Source organism: Ovis canadensis, chromosome 19, assembly GCF_042477335.2.
Source record: "Ovis canadensis isolate MfBH-ARS-UI-01 breed Bighorn chromosome 19, ARS-UI_OviCan_v2, whole genome shotgun sequence".
NCBI lineage: Eukaryota > Metazoa > Chordata > Mammalia > Artiodactyla > Bovidae > Ovis > Ovis canadensis.
In genome coordinates, this window is record NC_091263.1 from 57,819,524 (window position 1) to 57,844,730 (window position 25,207).

At 44.9% G+C, this 25,207-nt stretch overlaps 2 protein-coding genes across 3 annotated transcripts in view; one reads left to right on the plus strand and one right to left on the minus strand.

The window, feature by feature from the left end:
• The window catches only part of ABHD6 (abhydrolase domain containing 6, acylglycerol lipase), a 101,947-nt gene that overhangs the window by 66,631 nt on the left and 10,109 nt on the right, over positions 1-25,207 (minus strand). The gene's annotated exons all lie outside the window — the stretch shown is intronic.
• Positions 1,897-23,275, plus strand: DNASE1L3 (deoxyribonuclease 1L3). The gene is made up of 8 exons (XM_069560559.1): positions 1,897-3,252; positions 7,362-7,450; positions 10,692-10,781; positions 11,339-11,451; positions 14,034-14,146; positions 16,742-16,899; positions 22,691-22,787; positions 23,097-23,275. The coding sequence occupies exons 1-8, from the start codon at positions 3,112-3,114 to the stop codon at positions 23,211-23,213; spliced, it is 918 nt and encodes a 305-aa protein (XP_069416660.1). The 5' UTR covers positions 1,897-3,111; the 3' UTR covers positions 23,214-23,275.

Below are 25,207 nucleotides of genomic sequence, written 5' to 3' on the forward strand. Positions count from 1 at the left end.
TCTCCAAGGAGGGATATATACATATCCTTTTTTTCAGGAGCATCTTATACCCTACTGTTTGGAAGTACAAGGCACAGGAAATGTCATCCATAGCCACTGAATGGCAGAAGGAAGGACACCTCAGAATGTTCAGTGTCGGTCAGGCCACTGTCTGCCTTTCTTTCCAGGCTCCAGGCTTCTGGAAGAGACAGTCTCAAACTTCCACTTCCCAACACTGGAGCCCAACAAGAAGGAAAAGCAGAGGGTCTCTGCTGTGCCTGGGTCACCAGCACAGCTTTGTCACTCCAGCCCCTCATGTTTATCAGGAACTCCTGGGGTTGGCTGAGAGTCATCTGAGGCTAAGCTGGCCCAGAAGGACATGTTGGCATGGGCATTTTTTAATCGACTTAAAAGAATAAAGAGCTTTTTAGCACTTTGTCTAATTACTAAACAAGTACATGCTTTTATTTAAAAAAGAAAATTCAAACAATACCAAAGGGTATACAATAAAACCTGGAAATTCTCTTTTTCCTCTTCATAGCCCCTGACCTGCAGCTTTCTTATTGAGTTTTGTGTGCCTGGTTTGGTGGGGGAGAATGCTGGTCTGGAGCGAGAATGAGTGGGACCAAATTGCAGCTTTGCCACATGCTAGCTGTGTATCTTTGAACACAAGCCTCAGTTTGCTCACCTGCAAAATGGAGGGGCCATGGTAAGGGTCTAGGGGAGTGTGTAATGAGATGAAACAGAAAGCACTCACTGAAGCCCCGCACTTAACCTGATTAAGTTTGATTCAAGATTTTACTTCCAGACACTTTTTTTAAATAGTTCAAGTGCTAATTACAAAAAGGGGTCAAACTCTTCATCTGTTCATCTGATTTTTTTTTGACGTCCTTAAGGGCAGCATCTATATAGAGAAACCACTATTCAGAGGTTTCTTTATTTTTCAAATTAATATTCTAATTATCAAAGTTAAAAATGCAAAAACATTAATTTACTCTCTGATCCTATAAGTTAGGTTATTTCTGATGCTGAGAATGAACACCTTTCCCAGGACCCTGGCAGGGTGATTACTGCCTTAAACAATGTCATGCTTTTAAGTTCGACATATAAAGGTTTTTTATTTCATTGATAAGTCCAGCTAAGATTGCCAGGTAAAATACATGCTGCCTAATTAAATTTGAATTATCTAAAATTCAAATTGACCTAGTGTTCTGTATTTTTATTTGCTAAGTCTGACAACTCTACATCCAACAAACTTAAATAATTACCTCTAAGGTGTTATAGACCCATTTACAAACATTTCAAACTTCTTTTATATATCTATTTCCTTGTAAAGTTCTTCAGTTATCTGAATTTTTAAAAAGCCACCCTTTTTAATACCAAATAATTCTAATACATTCAACTTATAAAACACTGTTAACCCAGAATTCTTATAAATGTTCCAGAACTGTACAGAAACTTAGGAAGGTTTCAAATAAGAGTTACAAATCTAAAAACATTCCCTCAATTGCACATTTTATGTTATAGTTACAAGACTGCCAGTTTAATAGGTTAAAATCTTTCACATGTTACAAGGTCATAAAATACCACATATGTAGAAATTCCTTCTTGAAAGATACAAAAAACTGTACTCACTAAATTCTCAACCTTCCTCTGGTTGGAAGATACCCACTCACCAGGAAGGACAATCACCACCAGCTTTTCACCAGAGATTCAACCAGGCTTAAGGTCTGGACTGTGGCCAACGGGGAGATTAACATCCCCACCAGTTCAGGAAGTCATTATTTCCTTCCATGTATTCAACACTCAGGGATTATCTCCTTAGAATGCCTGGGTGTGCTTGGCTAGCGATTTGGCCAGGATGCTGACTGGATGCATGTTAGCAATACTTGCACGCTCTTCCCTGTGACTATGACCACACGCCCATCACTTCAAGAGGGAGTAGTCTGGAGATCCCAACACTGCCTTCAGCTTATTACTTCCTCTCTTCACAGAAGACTTTTCCATGACAAGGTCTGCAAATCCTACTCGGGTTTATAAACTGACTGGATTTTGTACTTTTTTGGTTTTCAGATCTTCTCATCTTCCTGCCCAAATCTTTAAAAGGCATTTTGTTGTCGTTGTTTAGTCGCTAAGTCGGGTCCAACTCTTTGCAACCCCATGGACTGTGGCCTGCCAGACTCCTCTGTCCATGGATTTTCCCAGGCAAAATTATTGGAGTGGGTTACCTTTTCCTTCTCCAGGGGATCTTCCTGACCCAGGGATCCAACCCATATCTCTTGCACGGCAGGCAGATTCTTTACCGGTGGGAAGACAGGGAAGCCCCAAGAGCCATTTTACTTGGACTGAAATCCTACAGTTCTTGCAAAACCTTCCTTTCATGGGGCCACACAACTCTCACAAACATTAAATAAAATCAGATTGAATCATGGATCTCCCCAAAGGCTTAATTCTGTCCTTTCAGTCCAAAGACTGACCCATCCCAGCAGATCTGCAACTGCTTTTCTGGCAATATGCTGCTAGTATTTGGTGTGTTAAATTGTATATAGCAAAACTTGCCTTAAAAATTATGTTATTCAAACCAGACTTGGCTTTAATTACGCCCATCAGAGTTGTTGGCGAGCTGGAATCTGGGTGTGTCCAGGGACAGCTAACTGCCAAATCCCCAAATCTGGCAGAATTCCCCACTGTCCCCTGCCTCCTTGTCCTCCCACCCACACACAGAAGGCTCCACACCCCAGGTGCTCTCTGGGGTGGACCATTTCCGAGTTCATCAGTTTCCAGGAGAAGGCATATGGTATGTGATCACAGCAGAAATGACCAGATGTCAGGGCTGGCTTCCTGCTGGGTTAAGAGTGACTGCAGAGACTGATGCCTAGATTAAGTGGACCAGTTTCCTCATCCGAGTGACAAAAACAGGGGATCCTAAAAACTAGCTCATTTCCTTCATTCCCTCGGGGAATAAAACCCATGATCTTCAGTTCCTCAGAGAAGTGAAAGCAGCAACAAGGAATCCAGTATTTCTTGCTATCAGCAAGCTTTACAAGTCAGCGGAGTCTGGGCAGGTGGCCCAGAGCCCGCTCTCTAGACACTGCTACCCTTTCTCCGAGCCCTGAAGTCAGAGGAGCCACGATGCCTCTGCCGCTGGCCTGCCTGGTGCTTCTCCTCCTCTCCACCCACAGTGCCCTGGCCCTCAAGATCTGCTCCTTCAATGTGAGGTCCTTTGGGGAATCCAAGAAGGCAAACTGTAATGCCATGGATGTCATTGTGAAGGTGAGCCCATTTTCCTGTTAGAAGGACTGCTGGATACCCTCACGCTTTCTCTAAAGCTTTTGGACTTTTAAGAGACTCAAGAGTTGTTTAACTGAAGTTAGCTCCTAGGGAGAAGGAAGCTTGTGCACTCTCTCCCACCCCTTCCACTCCTCTCCCTCTCTTTTTCCTTCTCTCCCCCTCCAGCCATCAACCTTTTTCCAACTCCCAAGTCTAATCTTTCTCCCCATTTAGCTAAGACTTCCCTTGGGTAATCTGATCAATATCTTGAGACTCTGTTCACATTCTTCTGGTGTCAGTTGATTCTCTTTATCCTATGCTGGCTGCTGCTGCTGCTAAGTCACTTGAGTCGTGTCCGACTCCGTGTGACCCCATAGACAGCAGCCCACCAGGCTCCCCTGTCCCTGGGATTCTCCAAGCAAGAACACTGGAGTGGGTTGCCATTTCCTTCTCCAGTGCATGAACGTGAAAAGTCAAAGTGAAGTCGCTCAGTCGTGTCTGAATCATCGACCCCACGGACTGCAGCCCACCAGGCTCCTCCGTCCATGGGATTTTCCAGGCAAGAGTACTGGAGTGGGGTGCCATTGCCTTCTCCACTTTATCCTATAGGTTAATTTATGTTTGATGCTGGGGCTGAAACCCTTCCCAAGACTCTGGGTTTTATTACCTTAGAAAACCCCAGAGACACCACGTTCTGGTGGGAGCACCAGGGGCCCTGTGCTCACCTTTCACCAGGCAGCCAGACGCACCAGCTCTGCCAGTCCCTTCTCCCTGAGCCCCTAAGCGCCTTTCAGTAAGATCGTCCTCAAACAACCTGGCCGGCAGTGCAGGCTTACTGTGGAAATATAATGAGTCCACGGTAAGAGCTCACACTGACAGGGCCTTTGCTAGGCCCACTCTGTGCCAGTCACTGTATTAGGCATTTTATATTAAGACAACTTATTTAACTTAAGTAAGCCGTGATCACATCTGTCACGTCTTCATAAACACTATCACCTCCTCACCTACAATTTCTTCCCCATCAGTTTTTTTTGTAAAATAACATCAATTTTTTTAAATTAGGACACTAATGTTTTAAATTATAAACTTATATTTTACAAATTAATTTTATTAAACTAAAAATAGTCAATATGGACTATTTTGAAAATACAGAAACATATAAAGAAGTATCCTATCACTTGAAGGTAACAGTTGTTGGCACTTGGGTAACTTTGCTGTGGATATTTTTCTATCCATAAATAATACATAAACAGGCATCTATTTTGCAGCATGGAGATACCCTATTCTGCTTTTATATAAAAAGTATTTCATACGTTGTTAATATTCTTTTAAAACACAACTTTTAATGCCTTATGCTGCGTTTCCAATGTGTTTCATTCAATGCTTCCCTATCTGGGGATGCTTAGGATATTTCCAGGTTTTCTGTTGCAATACATCTTCCTCTTTGGTCTGCATAAGTAATAATAAGGGCTTCCCAGGTGGCTCAGTAGTAAAGAATCCATCTGTGAAGAAGCAGATGTGGGTTCAATTCCTGGGTCAGGAACATCCCCAAGAGAAGGAAATGGCAACTCACTCCAGTATTCTTGCCTGGGAAATCCCATACAGTAATAATAATAATAACAACATTTTGTTGTTTGCCTCCTACATGGCTTGCCCTGTTCTAAGGATTCATTTGTCCTTCAACAATCCTGTGAGGGAATGACTGTTATTACGCCCATTTACAGATAAGGAAACTGAGATGCAGAGTAATAGCAGAAACTTTTTTACAGTGGAAGACATTCCTCAAAGTGAGAAAACTAGATCAAGTATTAAAGCATTTCCCTGGTGGCTCAGATGGTAAAGAACCTGCCCACAGTGCAGGAGACACAGGTTAGATCCCTAGGTTGGGAAGATCTCCTGAAGATGGGATCTTCTACCCACTCCAGTATTCTTGCCTGGAAAATTCCATGGACAGAAGAGCCTAGAGGGCTACAGTCCCTGGGGTCGCAGAGTCAGACACAACTGAGTGACTAACATTTTCTTTCCCTTTTCATATACATATTCTAAAGTGCTTTCCAGAAAGATCTGACGGTGGTTAAGTGACTAAATCAGGAGGCTGGCTGGGAGAACAGCACCCAGCTCTCCTTGGTGAACCCGACACGTCTGATGCCGTGATGTGCAAGCCTGCTGATGGAAGCATGCAGACTCTGACACAGTCTTCCTCCTCTGTCACTACACTGGTATATCTTCAGCCCCTGGCACTTGTTAATGGCACCAGGCCAGTGTCGGTGGCCGTCTCTGCTCTGCCCTTTTTAGAGAGGAAACTAGAATATATATGTGCTCTGGAAGTAGGACCAGTGGCATAATCCCCTTGCTCCTCTGGAAGTGATGTGAAAAGACAAAATGAACACTGAGGATGCTCTGTCCTTGACCACCAAATTCCAGCCCACTAGGATTCCATACAAAGGAAGGTCCCAGTGGCCTCCAGTGGGTGTTGACACCCTGGTCCTCAGCTTACTGCTCATTCTGAAGGGGACCCTCCTGTATTCTTTACCCACTGAGTTCTTCTTTTTTTCTTTGTTTAACCACTCCCTATGGCAGGCATTTGGGATCTTAGTTCCCTGACAAGGGGTCGAACCTGTGACCTCTGCAGAGGAAGCAGAGTTCTAATCACTAGACCGCCAGGAAACTCCCCACACTGAATTATTTCTCGCCTCTCAGGGCTTGTTCAAAAGTATCCTCCGTGGAGCCTTTCATGATCCTCTGGGCAGATGTAACTAATTATTCCTCAACACTCTCATGGGCCTGACTTTGATTCAGCACAACTGCCTTGGTCTCTCACTGTAGCTAGTCCTTTCCATTTGTCTTCTTCACTGATAACCAGTCTTTGAGGGAGGGATTGTATTTTAATAGTACAGCATGGTGGGCTTTGCAGTCACGTGAACCTGATTTCATATCCTACTCTTATCACCTATACTGGCTTCATGACCTTAGTCACTCAGTCACTCTGAGCTGGGTTTCCTCCTATGCTTAATGAGTTCAAAATCACAGCTGTCTCAGAGCTGGCGAGGCTCTGAGTAGGCTCACAATAAATGTTCACTCTTATAATTATTATAATTATACTTCTTTATTTCTGCAGTATCCAGCCTGGTATTTTTTATTTACTAAGGCCTTAATAGATATATTTATTATTATTATTGTAATTATTCAAACAAAGCCAACTTGCAGGACTTACAGGGGTCATGTGCTTTTGGTCTGGATTCTGGTTGCCTAGGTTCACATTCTGGCTCAGGCACTTTCTAGCTGGGTGATTATGGATAGTATCTCAGCTTTCCCAGAAAGAACCTCAGGCTCTTTGTCTTTACAATGTATATCATAATAGTACTTACCTTAGTGAGTGAGTGAAGTCGCTCAGTGGTGTCTGACTCTTTGTGACCCCATGGACTGTAGCCTACCATGCTCAGGGAGTCCATCATTTATTTCAGAGCAGAGGATAGTTAATTTAACAAAGCACTCAATCTGATACTTAAAACATATTAAGTGCCCCCCAAATAATAAAACAATCAATCAATCTAATCAAAAAATGGGCAGACAATCTAAACAGATATTTCTCTAAAGAAGATGTACAGATGGCCAATGGACACATGAAAATATGCCCAATGTTGCTAATTATTAGAGAAATGCAAATCAAAACTGCAGTCACTCTAGTCAGAATGGCCATCATTAAAAGGTCAACAAATAGCAAATGCTAGAAAGGATGTGGAGGAAAGGGAACCCCCTGACATTGTTGGTGGCTCAGATGGTAAAGAATCTGCCTGCAGTGTGGGAGACCTGGGTTTGATCCCAGGGTTCGATCTCCTGGAGAAGGGAATGGCAACCCACCCCAGTATTCTTGCCTAGAGAATTTCATGGATAGAGGAACCTGCTGGGCTGCAAACAGTGGTACATGACTGAGCGACTAAAACTTTCACTTTCACTTTCGTATGTATAACTGACTCACTGTGCTGTACAGCAGAAATTAACACCACACTGTAAATCAACTACAATGAAAAAAAAAAGAGTAAGTGCCCATTAAAAGGTTTCATTATTTGTAGTAAATGGCCTCACACCCCTGGGGAATTCTCTCTCTGCAGGTCATCAAACGCTGTGATATCATACTCCTGATGGAAATCAAGGACAGCAACAACAGGATCTGTCCCACGCTGATGGAGAAGCTAAATGGGTAAAGATGGGGCCCCTGGACCCTCTGCCGGCTCAAAGCCAGGTGCAAGGACATCTGAAAATCCCCTGGGAACTGAAACTAGTGTGAGGACCAGCACTGGCCCAGACCACCAGGTCACATGGCCAACACTGCCCAGGCTTTCAATTTTATTAACTGTGGTCCTGAGAATTTTCAACCAGCTAGTTTTAATATGATAAAACAAAAGAGGGAAATGGGTGAGGAATCAGGACTGAGAGAAATGAAACAGACTAAGAAGCTGAGCTGAAGTACTGTTACAAAGAAAAGATTGACTGCAAATATAAAAACATGATATGCCCATGGGCTGGAATATTACACTGTGATTAAAGTCATGGTTACTACACAGTAGCTTAGAGCTAAATATTCCAGCATGGAAAGATGGCTACAATACATGGCAAAAAGCAAGTTCAGAACTATACGTAGAAGAGCTCATTTTAGTAATCACACTACGTCATACATGAATAAGGGTGTGGCTGAGTTTGCATGGGCATAAAAGAAAGACAGGAAGGATGTGCTCAACTGTTGAGAGTGGTTACTTCTGGGGCGTGGTGGGTATGACTGGAAGACCACTTGGAAGGGGGGTGTGAAGAAATGGGAAACACTTGCTTTTTATTTTATATACTTCTGTCAGTTCAGTTCAGTTGCTCAGTTGCATCTGGCTCTTTGCAACCCCGTGGACATATACCCCATGGACATAAACCTCTGTATGATTTGAGTATTTTACAAAGTCTGAACTTGACTATTTGATTTGAATTTTTGTGTATTTTACAAAAAATCTGAAGGCTGAGAGAAACAGCCTTCGATGCTCTCCTTCACAGAGAGAGGCCCTTGGGCTGATGGTAACCACCCCTCTCTGGGCCTCAGTTTCTCATCTGAGAGTCCAGACTTGGAGCAGAGTATCTCCTTTTTAGCCTCACAGGTCTGCTCTTGACAATGACAGAGGGAATGCAGCCCAGGGGCTAGGCACCTCCACTCAGCTCAGACCACATGGGCTTGGATTCTGGCTCAGCTATGACCTTGGACAAGTTACTGAACCTCATTGTACCTCATTTTCCCCATCTTAAATAAAGCTAATAATAGAACTCATCTTCCTGGGATGTGGTGATAATTAAATCAAATCATGCATGTAAACGGTTAAGCTGTGCCTGGTATGGAGCAGTGGCAACTAGTGCTGGGATGTTCATCTCTAGTAAAAGTAAGGAGATGTATGTAATGGCAAGTGATGATCCAGAAGGCCAAGGAAACAGCTACTGACAGACTGTAACCGCGCCATAAAGGCCAGGCATCCTGTTTATCAGTTTACGTGTGCTATCTCATTCACTCCTCACAACTCTGTAGAGCAGGTTCTACCACTGCTTCCCTTATAGCTGAGGGACCGAGACACAGACAGCAAGGCTCTGCCAAGGTAACCCAGCCAGTAAATGGCCAAACCTACCTTTGTACCTGGGTGGTGTCTGACTCCAAGCCAGTGCTCTAGTCTGAGTCCCCTCGGCCTTCTTTGAAGTGGCCCAGGCCACTTTTCAGAAGTATGGGGGACTGAGGGGACAGCAGTTACAGGCACCACTTGCAGCTGGTCTGGATTAACCCCTCCCACCCTCAGGGGTCTCAGTTCTCCCCACCCTCCCTAGACTGTGCTGTGGACTCCAAGCAGAGCCAGGCCTGTTTGTCTCCTAATTCTCTGTAAGCCAGGAAGGGCCTTCGTCACTTCATAGCTGAGTCATTGCAAGCAGTTTGCCAACCCAAGACTTGGCAGGCTAGATTTAGAACAGAGCCAGTCTTTCCAAATTGGAAGCCCAGCAGAATCCACTGTCTGCGCTCCTGGGGGCCCCATAGCCAGATCTGCCTTAGAATATTAATTTCCAGGAATTTCTGTGGGCTCTAAGTTGGCCCCTAAAAGCCCCCTCTGGTTTCTCCCAATGGAATCTGAGAATATGCCACAGCTTAGACATACCCCCCGATGTTCTAGAGGGAAGATGAAGTAGACTCTGCCCAGGGTGGAGTTATCAGCAGGTTTGGCACATACATGTGAGAGTCAAGTCTTCCTGATAAGGGTGAGGCAGAGGATCAATGGGACTTTATGACTGTATCTTCAGCCGCCAGAACAGAAACAATAGCTATTTGGAATCACAGTTTCAGGACTTGTGAGAAAAATGCCTGGAGGTTTTCAGAGCAGAAAAGAAATGTCCGACAAAAATCTTAGTAGGTCAGCCATAAAAAGGAATGCATTTGAGTCAGTTCTAATGAGGTGGATGAACCTAGAATACAGAGTGAAGTGAGTCAGAAAGAGAAAGATAAATACCGTATTCTAACACATATATACAGAATCTAGAAAATTTACTTACAGGGCAACAATGGAGAAACAGACATAGAGAATAAATTTACGGACATGGGGAGAGGGGAGGAGAGGGTGAGATGTATGGAAAGAGAAAAAAGGAAACTTACGTTACCATATGTAAAATAGATAGCCAACAGGAATTTGCTGTATGGCTCAAGAAACTCAAACAGGGGCTCTGTATCAACCTAAAGGAGTGGAAGACAGGAGGGAGCTTCAAAAGGGAGGGGATATATGTCTACCTATGGCTGATTAATGTTGAGGTTTGACAGAAAACAGCAAAATTCTATAAAGCAATTATTCAATAAAAAATAAATATAATTTAAAAAAATCTTAATAGGAATCTTGCATATGATAAATGCTCAGGAGTAACCTGGTGAAGTTTATTCTACCAGAAAGTATGAGGTGCAGTCCAGCCACGGGCCAGAACAACCTTCAGGGCTGACTGTGGCCTGAATCTTCTATGGTTTCAGTGATACAAAGCAGGTGGATTTGGGGGTGAGTAGGATCTCAATTGTTCTTGCCTGGAGAATCCCAGAGATGGCGGAGCCTGGTGGGCTGCCGTCTATGGGGTCGCACATAGTCGGACACGACTGAAGCGACCTAGCAGCAGCAGCAGCAGCAGAATCTCAATTCAAATCCCAGCTCTGTACTTGCAAACTACAACAATGGAGTAACAATAGTACTCTTCTTATCAGGACAAGAAATAATGGCATATGTCACATTCTCAGTCAGTGGTGGCCCTTCTTATGAGACTCGAAGGTTATAATGAACGGAAGCCGTTCTATATGATGCCATTGGGCATATGGAAGCCGACTGGAGGGAGGGGAACCTAGGCAGAGAGAAATGTTTGTTCTTTAAGATGCAATGTAAAATCTTTTTGTTTTCCAGAAATTCAAGAAGAGACATAACATACAACTATGTGATTAGCGCTCGCCTTGGAAGAAACACATATAAAGAACAGTATGCCTTTCTCTATAAGTAAGTATAAATTATGCTTCCCGGAACATGGTTTACTTATCAATGTGACCGTGAATGGAATAAAAATCTTTTCCTCAAAACCAAATTTAGATGTCAAACCAGCTCTCAATATTGATCGAATTACTGAGCTATTAAAAGTGGGGCTGATGGAAAGGATAATATTAACTCTTTAAAACTAATTTGCTAGATGACTTGGTGACCTGGTCAGGAAAGTCAAGAGTTCTTTATTCCTCATGGTCAAGTCCTGGCAGGGGTTGGAAACATGAATTGCCCAGCATGGCTGCTCTGGGACATCACATTCTCATTTTCTTCCTACTAACAATTTCTGCTGAGTCTGACCTTTAAGTTTTGAGCTCCCCAGATATTCAGTTCCCCAAGGGCTCTGGCCCTTGAGGAGACTGACTGAGCCTTGTCCTCAGGTAAAAGATCCCTTCCGGCACTCAACTCTGCAGGGGAGGCCCATAAAGCTGTGGGAACATTCGTCTCTGCTTCTTCAAAGAAGTAAGAAGAAAGCCAACTCATCTAGAAGGACTGTCTTTTTTTCTTTTTTCTTCCAGAGAAAAGCTAGTGTCTGTAAAACAAAGCTACCTCTACCATGACTATCAGGCTGGAGACGCAGACGTGTTTTCCAGGGAACCCTTTGTGGTCTGGTTCCAGTCACCATACACCGGTGAGACCCACAGGCCCCTCTCACTCCTCACTTGCCCAGCGAGCCCATGAATGGGCAGCAGCCCTGAGCTGGGACCTGTGATCCCAGGGTTTATGCAGCATCTTTAGGGAGGCATTTCGCTTGAGGTGACCATTAGGGGCTCCTAACACTTGAATGAGGAGGACACGGTATAGTTTGATGACACCAGGCTGGCTGCTTGGAATGCCACAGCTCAAGACCTCCTTGTCCTAGAAGCCACTTTCTGGAATCAATAATAACCTCTTACCTGGTAAGAGTAACCTTTGGAGCGTTTAGGTTGATGCCAATTATTTAGAAAAATCCCCCAGTCCCAATCAAGGACAGCTGTTCCTTCATTTGAAAAATCTGAACACTGGCCAACAAAGATGATCTCCCAACCTAGAGCCACACTGCCTCTCCAGTAATCACAGAGTAATCTCCCCCACAGACTGGGGGCGGAGAGGAAACCTAAAATATTGCACCCTGATCTCTGACAACAATAGTACTTATATTAGTCACTAACAATTATTTATCCGTGATGAACGCCAGGTTCCTATCATCCTTGCAACACCCAACAAGATGGCAACTAGGATTGTCTCTGCTTTACGATAGAGGAAATTGAGGTTCAAATAGATGGAGTCACACACCCAAGGTCATCCAGCAGTTATTGAAGTGGACAAGCCAGGGCTGTAACATAAACTGCCATCTCAGGCGCCCACGCTTTTAACCACCATGCAATACTCAACAGAAAGTCAAGAATTACTTTGATTTGTAGACTGGAACTACAGAGAATCAGATCTTTTTTTCAATACCCACTACATGGGTACTGGACAAGACAGAAAAGGTCCCTGTCCTTGTGCAGCAGGGGAGACAGATAATAACTAAACAGTCAGAGCTGTACGTATGAACACCTATATCTATATCACACAAATATTAACATCTTGAACTATGAAGTTAACTATTTCTGCACAGGGTTAATAGCTCAGAACAGAGTATTCCAGGAAAACAAACATGGAAGAACAGCAGGAGATTTTCAGTAGGAAACAAACGAAAAACTGTTGTGGGGGCTGTTGGTGAGGGCTTCTGGTGAGGAACCAGAAATGCCTTTCAGAGAGGACATTCAGTAATAGCGTTTGTCACGCACATGATCCACGTTCAGCTGACCTGGCAGTGTTAGGAGAGGCCCTTCCCACCAACCCATTCTTTCTTCTTTGAGAGAGTACTCAACCTTCATGAAGTGCTGAACAGACCTGTTTGTCTGGAGCTTCCACCCTTCCCTACTACCCTCCCCCCGCAACACCCACCCCCGCTGGGATGGCACCACAGCTCTGCCATGTTTGGAGTTTTCTCTCCATCTGAACAAGGAAATGTCTTTATGTCCCCTCTGTTTGGGATTAAAGAGGAAGGAGTTTGCCATTTATCTATCTTTTCTTCCTTCATTTATTCTCTCAATCATTCATTCATGAGTTCAGTCAACAAACATTTCTGAGCACCTCCAAGTGCCAGGCATGGTGCTAGGTTCTGGAGCCAAGAGGGTGAACAAGAAGATAAGCCTGCCCTCAGAGAGCTTAGGTGCCCGTGGGCCAAACTAAGAAGCCAAGCAGGTAATTTCAGAGCATGAAGGCAGTAAGCAGGGTTTACTGAATAGCAGGGTAAGGGGCCACCTTAGACTGGGCAACTGGGGGATGCCTCCCCGGAGGTGACAACGGCTCTGACCAGAAGCAGCCAGTCACAGATTGTTGGTGGAAAGGCATTCTGGCGGCAGGGCACAGTGAGCACCCAAGCTCAGAAGCAGGAAAGGAGTTGGGATGTTCATGGGCCCAAAAAGAGGCTGGGGAGTGGGAAGGAGGAGGGAGGAGCAGAGTGAGAGAGAGGCTACTGAAGCAGGGCAGGTCTTGGAGGCAGGCTGCTGGTCTGATGGACTTCCCCCTGTGGGACTTGAGCAGTGATTGCCTAATAGACCCCAGCTCCTGAGAAGAGAGGAAACTCAGGTGCAGACCAAGGGAGAGCCTGAGGAGGAGGCATTCAGAAAGACACCTGCTGCTAGCAGGTGGGCAAGACACCCACCTCCTCTCACTCAGGCTCCCTCAGCCCCTCCTGCTGGGGAGGCCCACAAAGGGCCACTCTGCTTTTTAAATAAAATTGTTCAGGCTTCACCCCCTCCTTCTAATTACTAAAGGAGTATAAACTGAAATCTCTTTAAATTTTTTTTACTTAGAAAAAGTTTTTTTTTTCCTTAGTATAAAGTCAAACAAGCTTAAGTTTTTTTTAAAATAGAAAATACAAGGCATTTTTTTTTTTTAATGAGAAAATAAAAACATCCACAATGCCAGTGAGGAACACTGTCTACCAGCTTTCTCTTAGTCAGGAAGGGCAACTGGGAGAAAAGAGGCTTTGGTGTGCTGAAAATGGCAGCCTAATGACCATAAGGTTATTTAAATCTCAACCACTGGAACTTCTGGAAATGGGGGACCCTAGATGACACAGTCTGTGCCTTTTGGGGGGGCAGACTGTTTCCCTGAAGCAGTGTTCATGGAATCTTGACAGAGGAAATGTGTGACCTCTGCCTCTTTCCTGTTCCTCAGCTGTCAAGGACTTCGTGATTGTCCCCCTGCACACCACCCCTGAGACATCCGTTAGAGAGATTGATGAGCTGGCTGATGTCTATACAGATGTGAAACGTCGCTGGAATGCAGAGGTGATGACCCTCTATGTCTGCTGAATTCCTATCTAGCAGGGGCAGAATCTGGTTCCTGAGAGGGGATGAGCAATTCTGAGGGAGGGTGAGGAGGCAGGGTCTGTGCAGACGACCACCACTTGAGAGCTTCATTTTAGGCGTTTTCTCAGCCCAAAATATCTTTCTGCTAAATGTGCCTGAGTACGCTCCCTGGCGGTCTTGGGAAATTCATACCCTGCTCCACAATGGCTGCCAACATTCACTGAGCAAATGACTAGCTGGTGTCAGGCACTATGCTAAGGCTGGACATGCATAAGTTTACTTAATCCTCCCAATAGCCAGATGAGTTAACAACTTTGATCATTCCAACTTCACAACTGAGAACAGCAAGACAAACAGATGTCAGAAGTCTTTCAGTTACAAGTGACAGAATTCCAAAATGGCTCATGAAAAGAAAGAGCAATTCATTGGTTCAAGGCAGAGTTGGACAAGGCTATCGGGGCTTGTCTTGTCTCTCTCCACTCTCCATCTCTTAGCCTCCCATTCCCCTGGTGGGCTCCATTTTCAGGCTGTCTCCACCCATACAATGGCAAGACAGTCACCAGCAGTTTGTAAAGCAACTGACAAATTTTCTGTCCCACAGCGGAACAAATACACTGGGATGGAGCCTCATTGACTAAGTCTGGATCACATGTTCATCCCTGAACCAATCACTGATCAGGTGGTTGAGATGCTCTGATTGGTTAAGTCTGTGTCCGTTCCACCCCAATCTCATGGACCAAGGTAGAGGAGGAAGATGGTTTCTCAAAGAAACTGGGGGTACTTTCACAGAAGGGGAATAACAATATGGCCACCACCCCTCTTGGCCTCAATTATTTCCTCATCTGGAAAACAGCGGTGGCACCCCACCCTCCACCCCCAGACGCTGTGAGGTGTATGAAAGTGTGTGGCACATACGGAAGGGATCCAGAGGGCTCTTCCTTGTTCTTCTTTCTCCTTTTAATATGTGACTCCAATGACACAATCCCTCCACCTCAGTTCTGCAGCTCAAAGTGCAAAATCAGTCCAGTAAAGTGTGGACACAGAGCTGGGTCATGGTGCATGCAGGGGTGTGTTTCACTGCTGATTTGTAAAAGGCTGGGTACGAGAAACAGTCACATGTTTCTAAATTATAAATTCCATTCACTCATTTGGCAAGAATTTATTGAGCATCTGTTAAATGCCAGGTACGGGGGAGGCCTCAGTGGTACAAAAGTGACCTAGAAGGGAAATTCTTGTGCTGAGCAAGGGAGGGGCTTTCAGGGAGGATGATTTGGATTCAGTCCTTAACTTCACCACTTGAACTTCCAAGTCAAGTAGCCTACAGCAGGTCACTATATACTCTACTCTTTCTACAGGGGACAAAGATCCCTTCTACCTCTTAGTGCTTACTGTGAGATTTAAAATAAACTCTATAAAACACTTAATGTTTGGCCTGGCACACAGGAAGTGCTCAGGAAATCATGCCTTCATAAATAGAAGCTGCCTGACACTCCAGTTAAGGATGACATCCTGTCTTCAACTGTACCCACCAGTCTCAGGGAAAACCATGATACCCCAAGGTCAAATAAAAATGTTTTTGAAGAAAACTCTGAAGTCAGCAACAGCACCAAACAATAGCACTAACAAGGAAATCTGTTTCTGCTCATAAGAACACTAAAATTCTGTTTCAAAAGCCCTACAGGAGAAATCACTTCCAAGACAGAAGACTCTGATGGTGGCGTTAGGGCAGAGGGGGACAACTCATCCTATCAGCCCCTCCCTCTTCTCACTTCCTCCACAGGCAAAATTCCCACAAAGAGTTAAGTTCCCAGCTTCAAAACGAGAGAGGAAAGAGCAGTGCCAAAGACACCTGAGTTCACTTTTCCTTTCTTGGAAACAAAAGGCATGGGTTCATTCAGATGTTTATACCACAGAGAGAAAAGATGTGAGGGAATAACTGAGCTGTGTTCCTTCATCTGTAATCTGTACTCCAAATTGGAGTGACTCAGTGATTCAGAACAGGAGGGCGCAGCTACAACAAATATCCTTCTTCCCACTAAGAACATCCTTCCTTGTATACTCACCCATCCAATACTCATCAGAACTGTGGCTCCGTTTTAAACTGCGGCCTCTTCTTTTAAAAAACAAAAAGAAATTAAGACCCTATATTAGTCTCCTTGGGCTGCCATTAACAAAGTCCCAAAGACTGAGTGGCTTAAACAGCAAAAATTCTGTCCTCACAGTTCTGGAGGCTGGATGTTCAAGACCAGAGTGGCAGCAGGGTTTGGCTTTCTCCTTGGTCTTCCCTCTGTGTCTACGTCTTAATCTTTTTTCGTAAGGACACAAGTCGTATCAGAGTAGGCCCACCCTATATGTAACCTCATTTTATCTGTATTAACTCTTTAAAGGTCACTTGCAAATACAGTCTGAGATACTGGGGGTTAGAACATATGAGTCTGAGGGGACACATTTAGCTGATAACTGAACTCATCATTTACTGGGTGTGCAAGGAGGAGTCCCTGCTACCAGTTCTGCGTGAAAGTGTTAGACAACGATGCCTACCTATAGGAGACGGTTACAAATCCTGTCTTTCAGAATTTCATTTTCATGGGTGACTTCAATGCCGGCTGCAGCTACGTCCCCAAGAAGGCCTGGAAGGACATCCGCCTGAGGACGGACCCCAAGTTCGTTTGGCTGATCGGGGACCAAGAGGACACCACGGTCAAGAAGAGCACAAACTGTGCCTATGACAGGTAGGAGGCATCTGCCAGACCACCATGAGCCCACACAGTGCTTGGTGCCCACATCCTCCTGGGCAGATGAAGCTCCTGCTTGGAGAGCCGAGCTGCTCTGACTTTAGGCCCCTCCACTGGGTACTTTGTGAAGCATGCAAACTGAATGGCCATATATGGTGGCCTTAAACACATAGCTTAGCAGTGGCAAGAGCGGGCTTTGCTGTTGGACGGGCCTGGATTCAAATTCTGTCTCTACCACTTAGTAAGTCAGGGACCAAGAGAGCTAAGCTCTTTGTGTCTTTGTTCCCTTACTGGTAAAACAGATGATATCAAACATGAGGTTTAAACAAACTAAAATGTATAAATCTTATAAATCTTCTAACATAGTATCTGGAATATGGTTAAGTGCTCAATATATTCACTGGCTGTTAAGTACTACATCACAAAGCCATACTGCAATGTATTCACTCAATTCTCTGTCACTGGGCATATTAGGTCATTACCAAGGGTTTGCTATTAAAAGCAAAGCTGTAATGAACCCCCTATATATATTTACATATATATATATGCATTTTTTTATGATGCTTTCAACTATTTTATTTTTTTAATTTTAAAATCTTTAATTCTTACATGCGTTCCCAAACATGAACCCCCCTCCCAATATATGCATTTTGTATTTATGATTCCCTCAGGATAAAAGTCTAAAAATGAGAGTAGTTACTGCAAGACAATGTATGCTTCTAATGCTTTACCATACACTGGGGGTGGGGGCGGGGTGGATGGGCTGCACCGTGCTGCTTGCAGGATCTAAGTTCCCTGACCAGGGACTGAACCTGGGCCACAGCAGTAAAAGCACTGAGTCCTAACCACTGGACTGCCAGGGAATTCCTGTGCTGTCCCGTGCTTAGTTGCTTAGTTGTGTTCGACTCTTTGCAACTCCATGGATGTAGCTCACGAGGTTCCTTTGTCCATGGGATTCTCCAGGCAAGAACACTGGAGTGGGTTGCCACCCCCCTCCTCCAAGGGGATCTTCCTGACCCAGGGATTGAACCCAGGTCTCCCGTATTGCAGGTGGATCTGCAATCTGGATCTGCAATCCTTTACCGTTCTAAATGCAAATATATACATCTAAATAATAGCACTCTCTAGTATTTATAAACTGTCCTTGGAGATTTTCAATCAGCTTTCATCTTTGCTCCTTAAGTTAGAAAGTGAGGAAGGACCTGAAGTGTGGGAACATTCATGACTGGCCCATCCACAGCAGAAACCGTGGGTGGGGAAGTCCCGAGGAGCTCGGGTCCTCAGAGCGGTTGCTAATTCCCCGAGCTCAGCAAGCCACCAAGGAAGCATGATATGGCCCAGAGGACAGTTCTCCCTTCTCTAGTTTTAAGTTCTGACTTTCATTTTCATCCCATGACCTCCTTTGTACCTCTAAGAGCTTTGAGGGCTAGTGTGCCTTCTACAGACTTCATCATTTCAGCTTCCCTAAATGGAAACAGCCCTGGCCCTGGGAAAAGCAGAACCAAGGTGGGGAGTTACAGGAGACTGAGCGGCCTGGGTACTGCCCCCTCCATCCTATTATGAGAGGCTACCTCAAAGCTGGTTGAAAAGGATCGCTTGCTCCCTCGCCCACTTGCATATGCCAGCTGTGTGGCCTTGGCAGGTTAAGTCCCTTCTGTGGTCCCATTTCTCTTCCCTGGCAGAGGAAAGGGAGGTGACTGAAAGCAATGCCGCAGAACAGTGCATCTCAGGAAAAGATAGATTAGATGGGGCGGAGGAGCAGGTCAAAAAAGATGTTTACTAAAGGACTCCCAGATGTTTTTTAAAAAATTGTATTTTTTAAACATTTATTTTCATTTATTTATTTATTTGGCTGCCCTGGATCTTAGCTGCAATACACAGGATCTTCAATCTTCACTGTAGCATGTGGGATTTTGTGTGTGTGTGTGTGGCATGCAAACGCTTAGTTGCGGCACGTGGGATCTAGTTCTCCGACCAGGGATCGAACCCAGGCCCCCTGCACTGGGATCACGAAGTCTTAGCCAGTGCACCACAAGGGAAGTCCCAAAAGGACCTCCAGTTTTACACACTTGTACACCAAAGGATGACAGGATTACATGATTTTTTAAACATTACTTTCTTGTTTCGGTGCTCTGAATTTTCTGTGTTTTCCGTGACAGTATATATCTCTTGTTTGTAAAGAGGCATAAAGGGAGAAGATGAAAGGGCCTCAGTGGCAGTCTTTGTTCTGTGTGCTGCGTGCTGGTGGACATGCCAAGATGCTCAGAGCCGGCTGGGCATTAGAGCAGCCTCAGGAAGCTTAGTGCGATCCCCTCACTCGCCCACACACAAAACTAACACAAGTCCAAAACAGGGCAGCCCTAACTATGCTGTTCTTCACACTCTGGGTCTGAAAGGGTGGCTTCAAGAAATCTCCGCCTGAATGCCAAGAGTTTACTTATGGAGACGAGGTCAAAATTAGTTCCCTGACCAGGTATTGAACCTGGGCCACGGCAGTAAGGCAATGGCACCCCACTCCAGTCCTCTTGCCTGGAAAATCCCATGGATGGAGGAGCCTGGTAGGCTGCAGTCCATGGGATCACAAAGAGTCGGACACGACTGAGTGATTTCACTTTGACTTTTCACTTTCATGCATTGGAGAAGGAAATGGCAACCCACTCCAGTGTTCTTGCCTGGAGAATCCCAGGGACGGGGGAGCCTGGTGGGCTGCCGTCTATGGGGTCGCACAGAGTCAGACACGACTGAAGCGACTTAGCAGCAGTAGCAGCAGCAGCGCGGCAGTAAAAGCGCTGAGTCCTAACCACTGGACTGCCAGGGAATTCCTGTGCTGTCCTGTGCTTAGTTGCTTAGTTGTGTTTGACTCTTTGCAACTCCATGGACTTTGTCAGGCGGTGTTGGTAGCCAACAGAGGAAACCAGGTCAGCCGGCTGGAATCGGGGAAGGCTCAGTGGACAGTCATGGGCGGGCAGTCCGACCCAGACTGTCACTCTTCAGCCAGTTGGTCAGGGCCATGAAGACTCTAACCACGTCCCCACATTTGAGGTATATCGGACTCCATTTAACCACCTCTAATGGCAATCCACTGCAGTACTATTGCCTGGAAAATCCCATGGACAGAGGAGCCTGTAGGTTACAGTACATGGGGTCGCAAAGAGTCGGACACGACTGAGCAACTTCACTTTCCTTTCCTTTTCCTTTCCTATTCTCTGTCAGCAGGCATAGCGACAGTACTATAGTTTTTTTTCTCTGTGTTAGTCTTTAAATCTATTCCATTATTACTGAAATAAAATTAATTTCAAGAGAAAATGTCACAAAACTGAAGGCAAGGAAACAGCATTACTTGTCATCAATCAAAAAATAATTGTAAAAAAGTAAGCCCAATGAAAACCAAAAAATGTTAAATTATGCCTTCATTCTGTTGTCAGCAGAATACCCTGTCAGATGAAGTAGGAGTGTAGGGAAATATTAAAGATAAGCCAGGACCTTTCGGAGGCCTGGCGTGCTGCGATTCATGGGGTCGCAAAGAGTTGGACACAACTGAGCGACTGAACTGAACTGAACTGAGGACCTTTTTCTATAATTGAATCAGGGAAAGTGAAAATAACTGCAAAGGAAACATCTTTCAGTACTCCAGCCATTGCTCTGTGCCGAGGTGTCTACATCCCGTCCACTGCCAGGGCTCCTGCTTGGACAGGGGACATTGTCCTGGTGCCCACAGGCCACAGCAGGGATGACCCTGTTTTTCAACCACAGGTGCTGTGGTGAGGGTCTTTGTCAGGGAGGGGGAAATGCCGCCTTCAACCCCACTTGAGTTCTTGTGGCTGGACTGACAATAAAGTTGGCACAATAGTGATTAATAGGAGAAAAAGAAACAAATCTTAATTTGTACACACAGAGGTCTTATAGAAATGGGACCTAAGTAGTAGTCAAGTTGCAGAAATATTTCTTTTGACCCACCTCCTAGAGTAATGAAAATAAAAACAAGAATAAGCACATGGAATCTAATTAAACTTAAAAGCTTTTGCACAGCAAAGGAAACCATAAAGAAAACAAAGGAAACAAAACCTAAAACAAAACAAAATGAGACAACCTTCAGAATGGGAGAAAATATTTACAAACAAAGTGACTGACAAGGGATTAATCTGCAAAATATACAAACAGCTCATGTAGCTCTATGTCAAAAAAACAAATCAAACAACGGGCAGAAGATCTAAATAGACATTTCTCCAAAGAAGACATATAGATGGCCAAAAAGCACATGAAAAGATGCTCAACATCACGAATTATCAGAGAAACGCAAGCCAAAACTACAATGAAGTATCGCTTCACAAGGGTTAGAATGGCCATCATCAAAAAGTCTACAAATAATAAATGTTGGAGAGCGTATTGAGAAAAAGGAACTCTCCTCCACTGTTGGTGGGAATGTAAATTGGTACAACCACTATGGAGAACAGTATGGATGCTCCCTAAAAAAACTACAGATAGAACTACCATCAGTTCAGTTCTGTTCAGCCGCTCAGTCGTGTCCGACTCTTTGCGACCCCATGAATCGCAGCACGCCAGGCCTCCCTGTCCATCACCAACTCCCGGAGTTCACTCAAACTCACTTCCATCTAATCCAGCAATTCCATTCCTGGGCATATATCCAGAGAAAACCATAACCCTAAAGGATACATGCACTCCAATGTTCATTGCAGCATTGTTTACAAAAGCCGAGTCAAGGAAGCAACCTCAATGTCCATCGTCAGAGGAACACATGAAGAAGATGCGGTATGTGTGTACACAATGGAATATTACTCAGCCGTACGCAGTAAAATAATGCTGTTCACAGCAACATGGGCGGACCTAGAGATGCTCATATTAAGCGAGGCAAACCAGACAAAGACAAACACCATATGATATCACTCATGTGGAATCTAATTAAAAAAATAAAGATACAAATGAACTTATTCACAAAACAGAAACAGACTTACAGATCTCTAAAATAAACTTACTGCTACCAAAGGGGAAATGTGGGAGACGGGGATAAATCAAGTGCTTGGAATGAACACACACGCTACTATAAGATAGATAACCAAGGAGGAACTACTGTATAGTACAGGGGGCTCTACTCAATACTTTGTGATAACCTATTTGAGATAAGACTCTAAAAAGGAATGAATATTTGTATAACTGAATCACTTTGCTGTATACCTGAAATTAACACAACACTGGAAATCAAATGCACTCCAATGAAACTAAATTTTTTTTTACAGTGGTCAAAACAGAAGGCTTTTAAATAATCTTTAGACAAAGAACAAATTTGCAAGGAATTGAGAGGACAAAAAACTCAGGTTTGGGTGCTCAATTAGTGAAGAATTTAAACAGTGTTGGCTTGGGGGTAGTCAGTTAAAGAAGTGACAAAGTTTGTTTATACAGAAGTGTTGGCCTGAATTCCCTGTTTCTGGAGATAAGGGTGCCTGTCCTTCCTTCTACCTCCAGATGCAGGGAGTGTACCTTTCACAGGGTAGATTTATTTCCTGTTTTCAAGGAGACAGAAAGGAGTGTTCCTCTTGCATTAGCTGTTTCTTAAGTAATTTTAATTCAAAATAATCATATGCCATTGTGGCCTATTTTGGGGGTGGCCTATTCTGAGCTTCAGCACAAGCTATAACCAGGGCTGGACTTTTGAACTCCATGTGAAAGGGCCAAGCAGTTCAGTCATTCCAAAGGTCAAGCAAGAAGCCTGGTTTGATCTCAGATAACAACAGGGTGGATTAATGGGATTCTTTTCCCTCTCCTTCTCCAGGATCGTGCTTAGAGGACAAGAGATTGTCAACTCTGTTGTTCCTCAATCAAACCACATCTTTGATTTCCAGAAAGCTTACAGGTTGTCTGAACAGAAGGTACAGCTGTCATCTCATCTTTCTGTGCCACTGTCCCGGGAAGATGGGTTGGTGTCACCCAGTGATGGTTTAGGTCACCAATAGAGACCTGACCCTGGGCCACTGGACCTTGAGTCTCAAAGCCTGATTCCATGACTTGTAAGACCTGCCTCAATTTCTGATTGAACTGGCCCAGGGATGATGCTCCCAGTGTGTGTTCCTTTGGGTGACTTGGGCCATTTCATTCTCAGCCTCCCTCAGCTTGAATTCATTTGTCACTAAAATCAAGGTGTCTCCTAATTCCCAAATCTATCTCCCTTTCCTCTACAGGCCCTGGATGTCAGTGACCACTTTCCAGTTGAATTTAAACTTCAGTCTTCGAGGGCCTTCACCAACAGCAAAAAATCTGTCTCTTCAAAGAAGAAAAAAAAGGCCAGTCGTGCCTAAATACAAGGGTGCCATTTTTATTAACTATTTCTTGCCTCTAAATAAAGCAGCTCCAACAGGTATGAACTGTTCCCTGTGCTCAGGAAACAAGACTGGCCCAAATGCTTCCATTTTTCAACTTGAATCTACTTCATCTTTTTTTTTTTTTTTACTTTTACTTTACAATACTGTATTGGTTTTGCCATACATTGACATGAATCCACCAACAGTGTACATGAGTTCCCAAACATGAAAACCCCCCTCCCACCTTCCACCCCATATCATCTATCCAGAGAGATGATATGGGGTGGGAATCTACTTCATCTTAAGCCAAACTTGGAAGAGTGTCTTTTATTCTCCCTTTTGAGCCCAAACCTCCCCGAATGTCCAGAAAGGAAACTAGGGGCTTCATATTCTGACCCCAGCAGGTGTCACTGCTCAAACAGCTGAGAAGCCACACGAAGAGGAACATCAGCTTTCTGTCTTCACCATCCTGTTCCACAGGAAACGACCCCAAAGGCCAAAATGCCAAGGCCCCAACAGTACCCCATGATTTGGGCAATGAACTGCTTTAGGACCTGGCCCTCCTGTATGAGGTCAGGCCACCATCACATCTTGCAGGGATGCAGGATGAGGCCATTCCCACTGGTCTCCCTGCCTCCAAACAATCCTCCAACTCAGCGAGCCCAGCAGTCACCAGTGTCATCCTTTGAAATTCCAATCTGACCACAGCCCAGCCCCATCCCCACCCCATCTTAAAATCCCTCAGGAGCTCCTGACACCTCGTGGAGAGCGCCCAGGGTGTCTGGATGCCCAGGAAGGTCTCTATTTCCTGGTTTCTCATGTCTGCCTTACCTTTGCCCACCATGGACTGTAGCCCAGCAGGACTGCCCCTTCCCTGCATGCCCCAAGCTCTCCCTCTTTCTGGGCTCAGCAACCACCATACACCATACTCCTCCTCTAACATACACCGCATCATATGTTCACCAGGGCCACTATGTGGGCTCTGTGGGGGCCTGGCGGGACAAAGGCCCAGCAGGCTGGGAGGCACTGGAGGACCCTGTTATCTTTCCGCAGCTGGAGACCTGCAAAGGAGTGCAGCAGCAAGGCACCATTTCACCCATATCCACGGTGACCATTTTGGTTTGTTTTGCTTTGTCTTCCCTTATATTGTTTCTTTGAGTAGTACCTGAGCAGGACTAAGTCTGTAAGCAGTACCAAGAAAGAAGCAATGACAAGGGACCCTGCCCAGCCCTCCATCTCTGGTTTCCTGTCTCAGAAGGGGCCCCTCTTACCAGCTGATGCATTCCACCTGAGAGACTCTGCACATAAGCACCGTGTGTAATCTTGAGAAATAGAGCCTGGCATACTATATGCGTAGTCCCACTTTTCACTGATTTTCCTAATTATATTGAGGGCGATGTGACTTTTGATATAAGAATGAGAGACTGTAAGCCTGATATTTGAGATTTGGTTACATCTGGCTGAGAGAATAAAATCAAAAGTGTCCTGCTTTAAACATGCCCTGATTTCTCCAAACATCCACTGAACCTCAGAGGCCTTGCTGGAATCAGCGGTGGCAAGGCTACAAGGCTTCCGTGACCCCTTATGAGCAGTGCTCACAGTCCCAGGAAAACTTCCGGTTTCCAAGGTGCAAAATGGTCAAGCAAGCAATTCACAAATGAGCTCACTGCTGAGGAAAGGGTCATCCCTTTGTCCCAAAGGCCAGCAACGTGGCTGGGAAGACTCTGTGCCAGAAGGGGGAGGCAGGGGAAGTGAGCCAGACACTACCTGAGTCTGTCCATGTCTCTGGCCTGGTCTTGCCACCCTGCAGCCTCTTTGGCTATAAGACATCTCTCTGTCCCTGCACTGGAGCAACTTACTGGGGCCATGGACATTTGCCAGCTCCTACTCTGGGCAAACTATGCCAAGCAAGAGAGGACGAAGTGCGGCTTCTTCTCACTGGCTGCAACTTAACAAGCCCCAGACATCCTCCCATTGTTCTGGCTCATTTT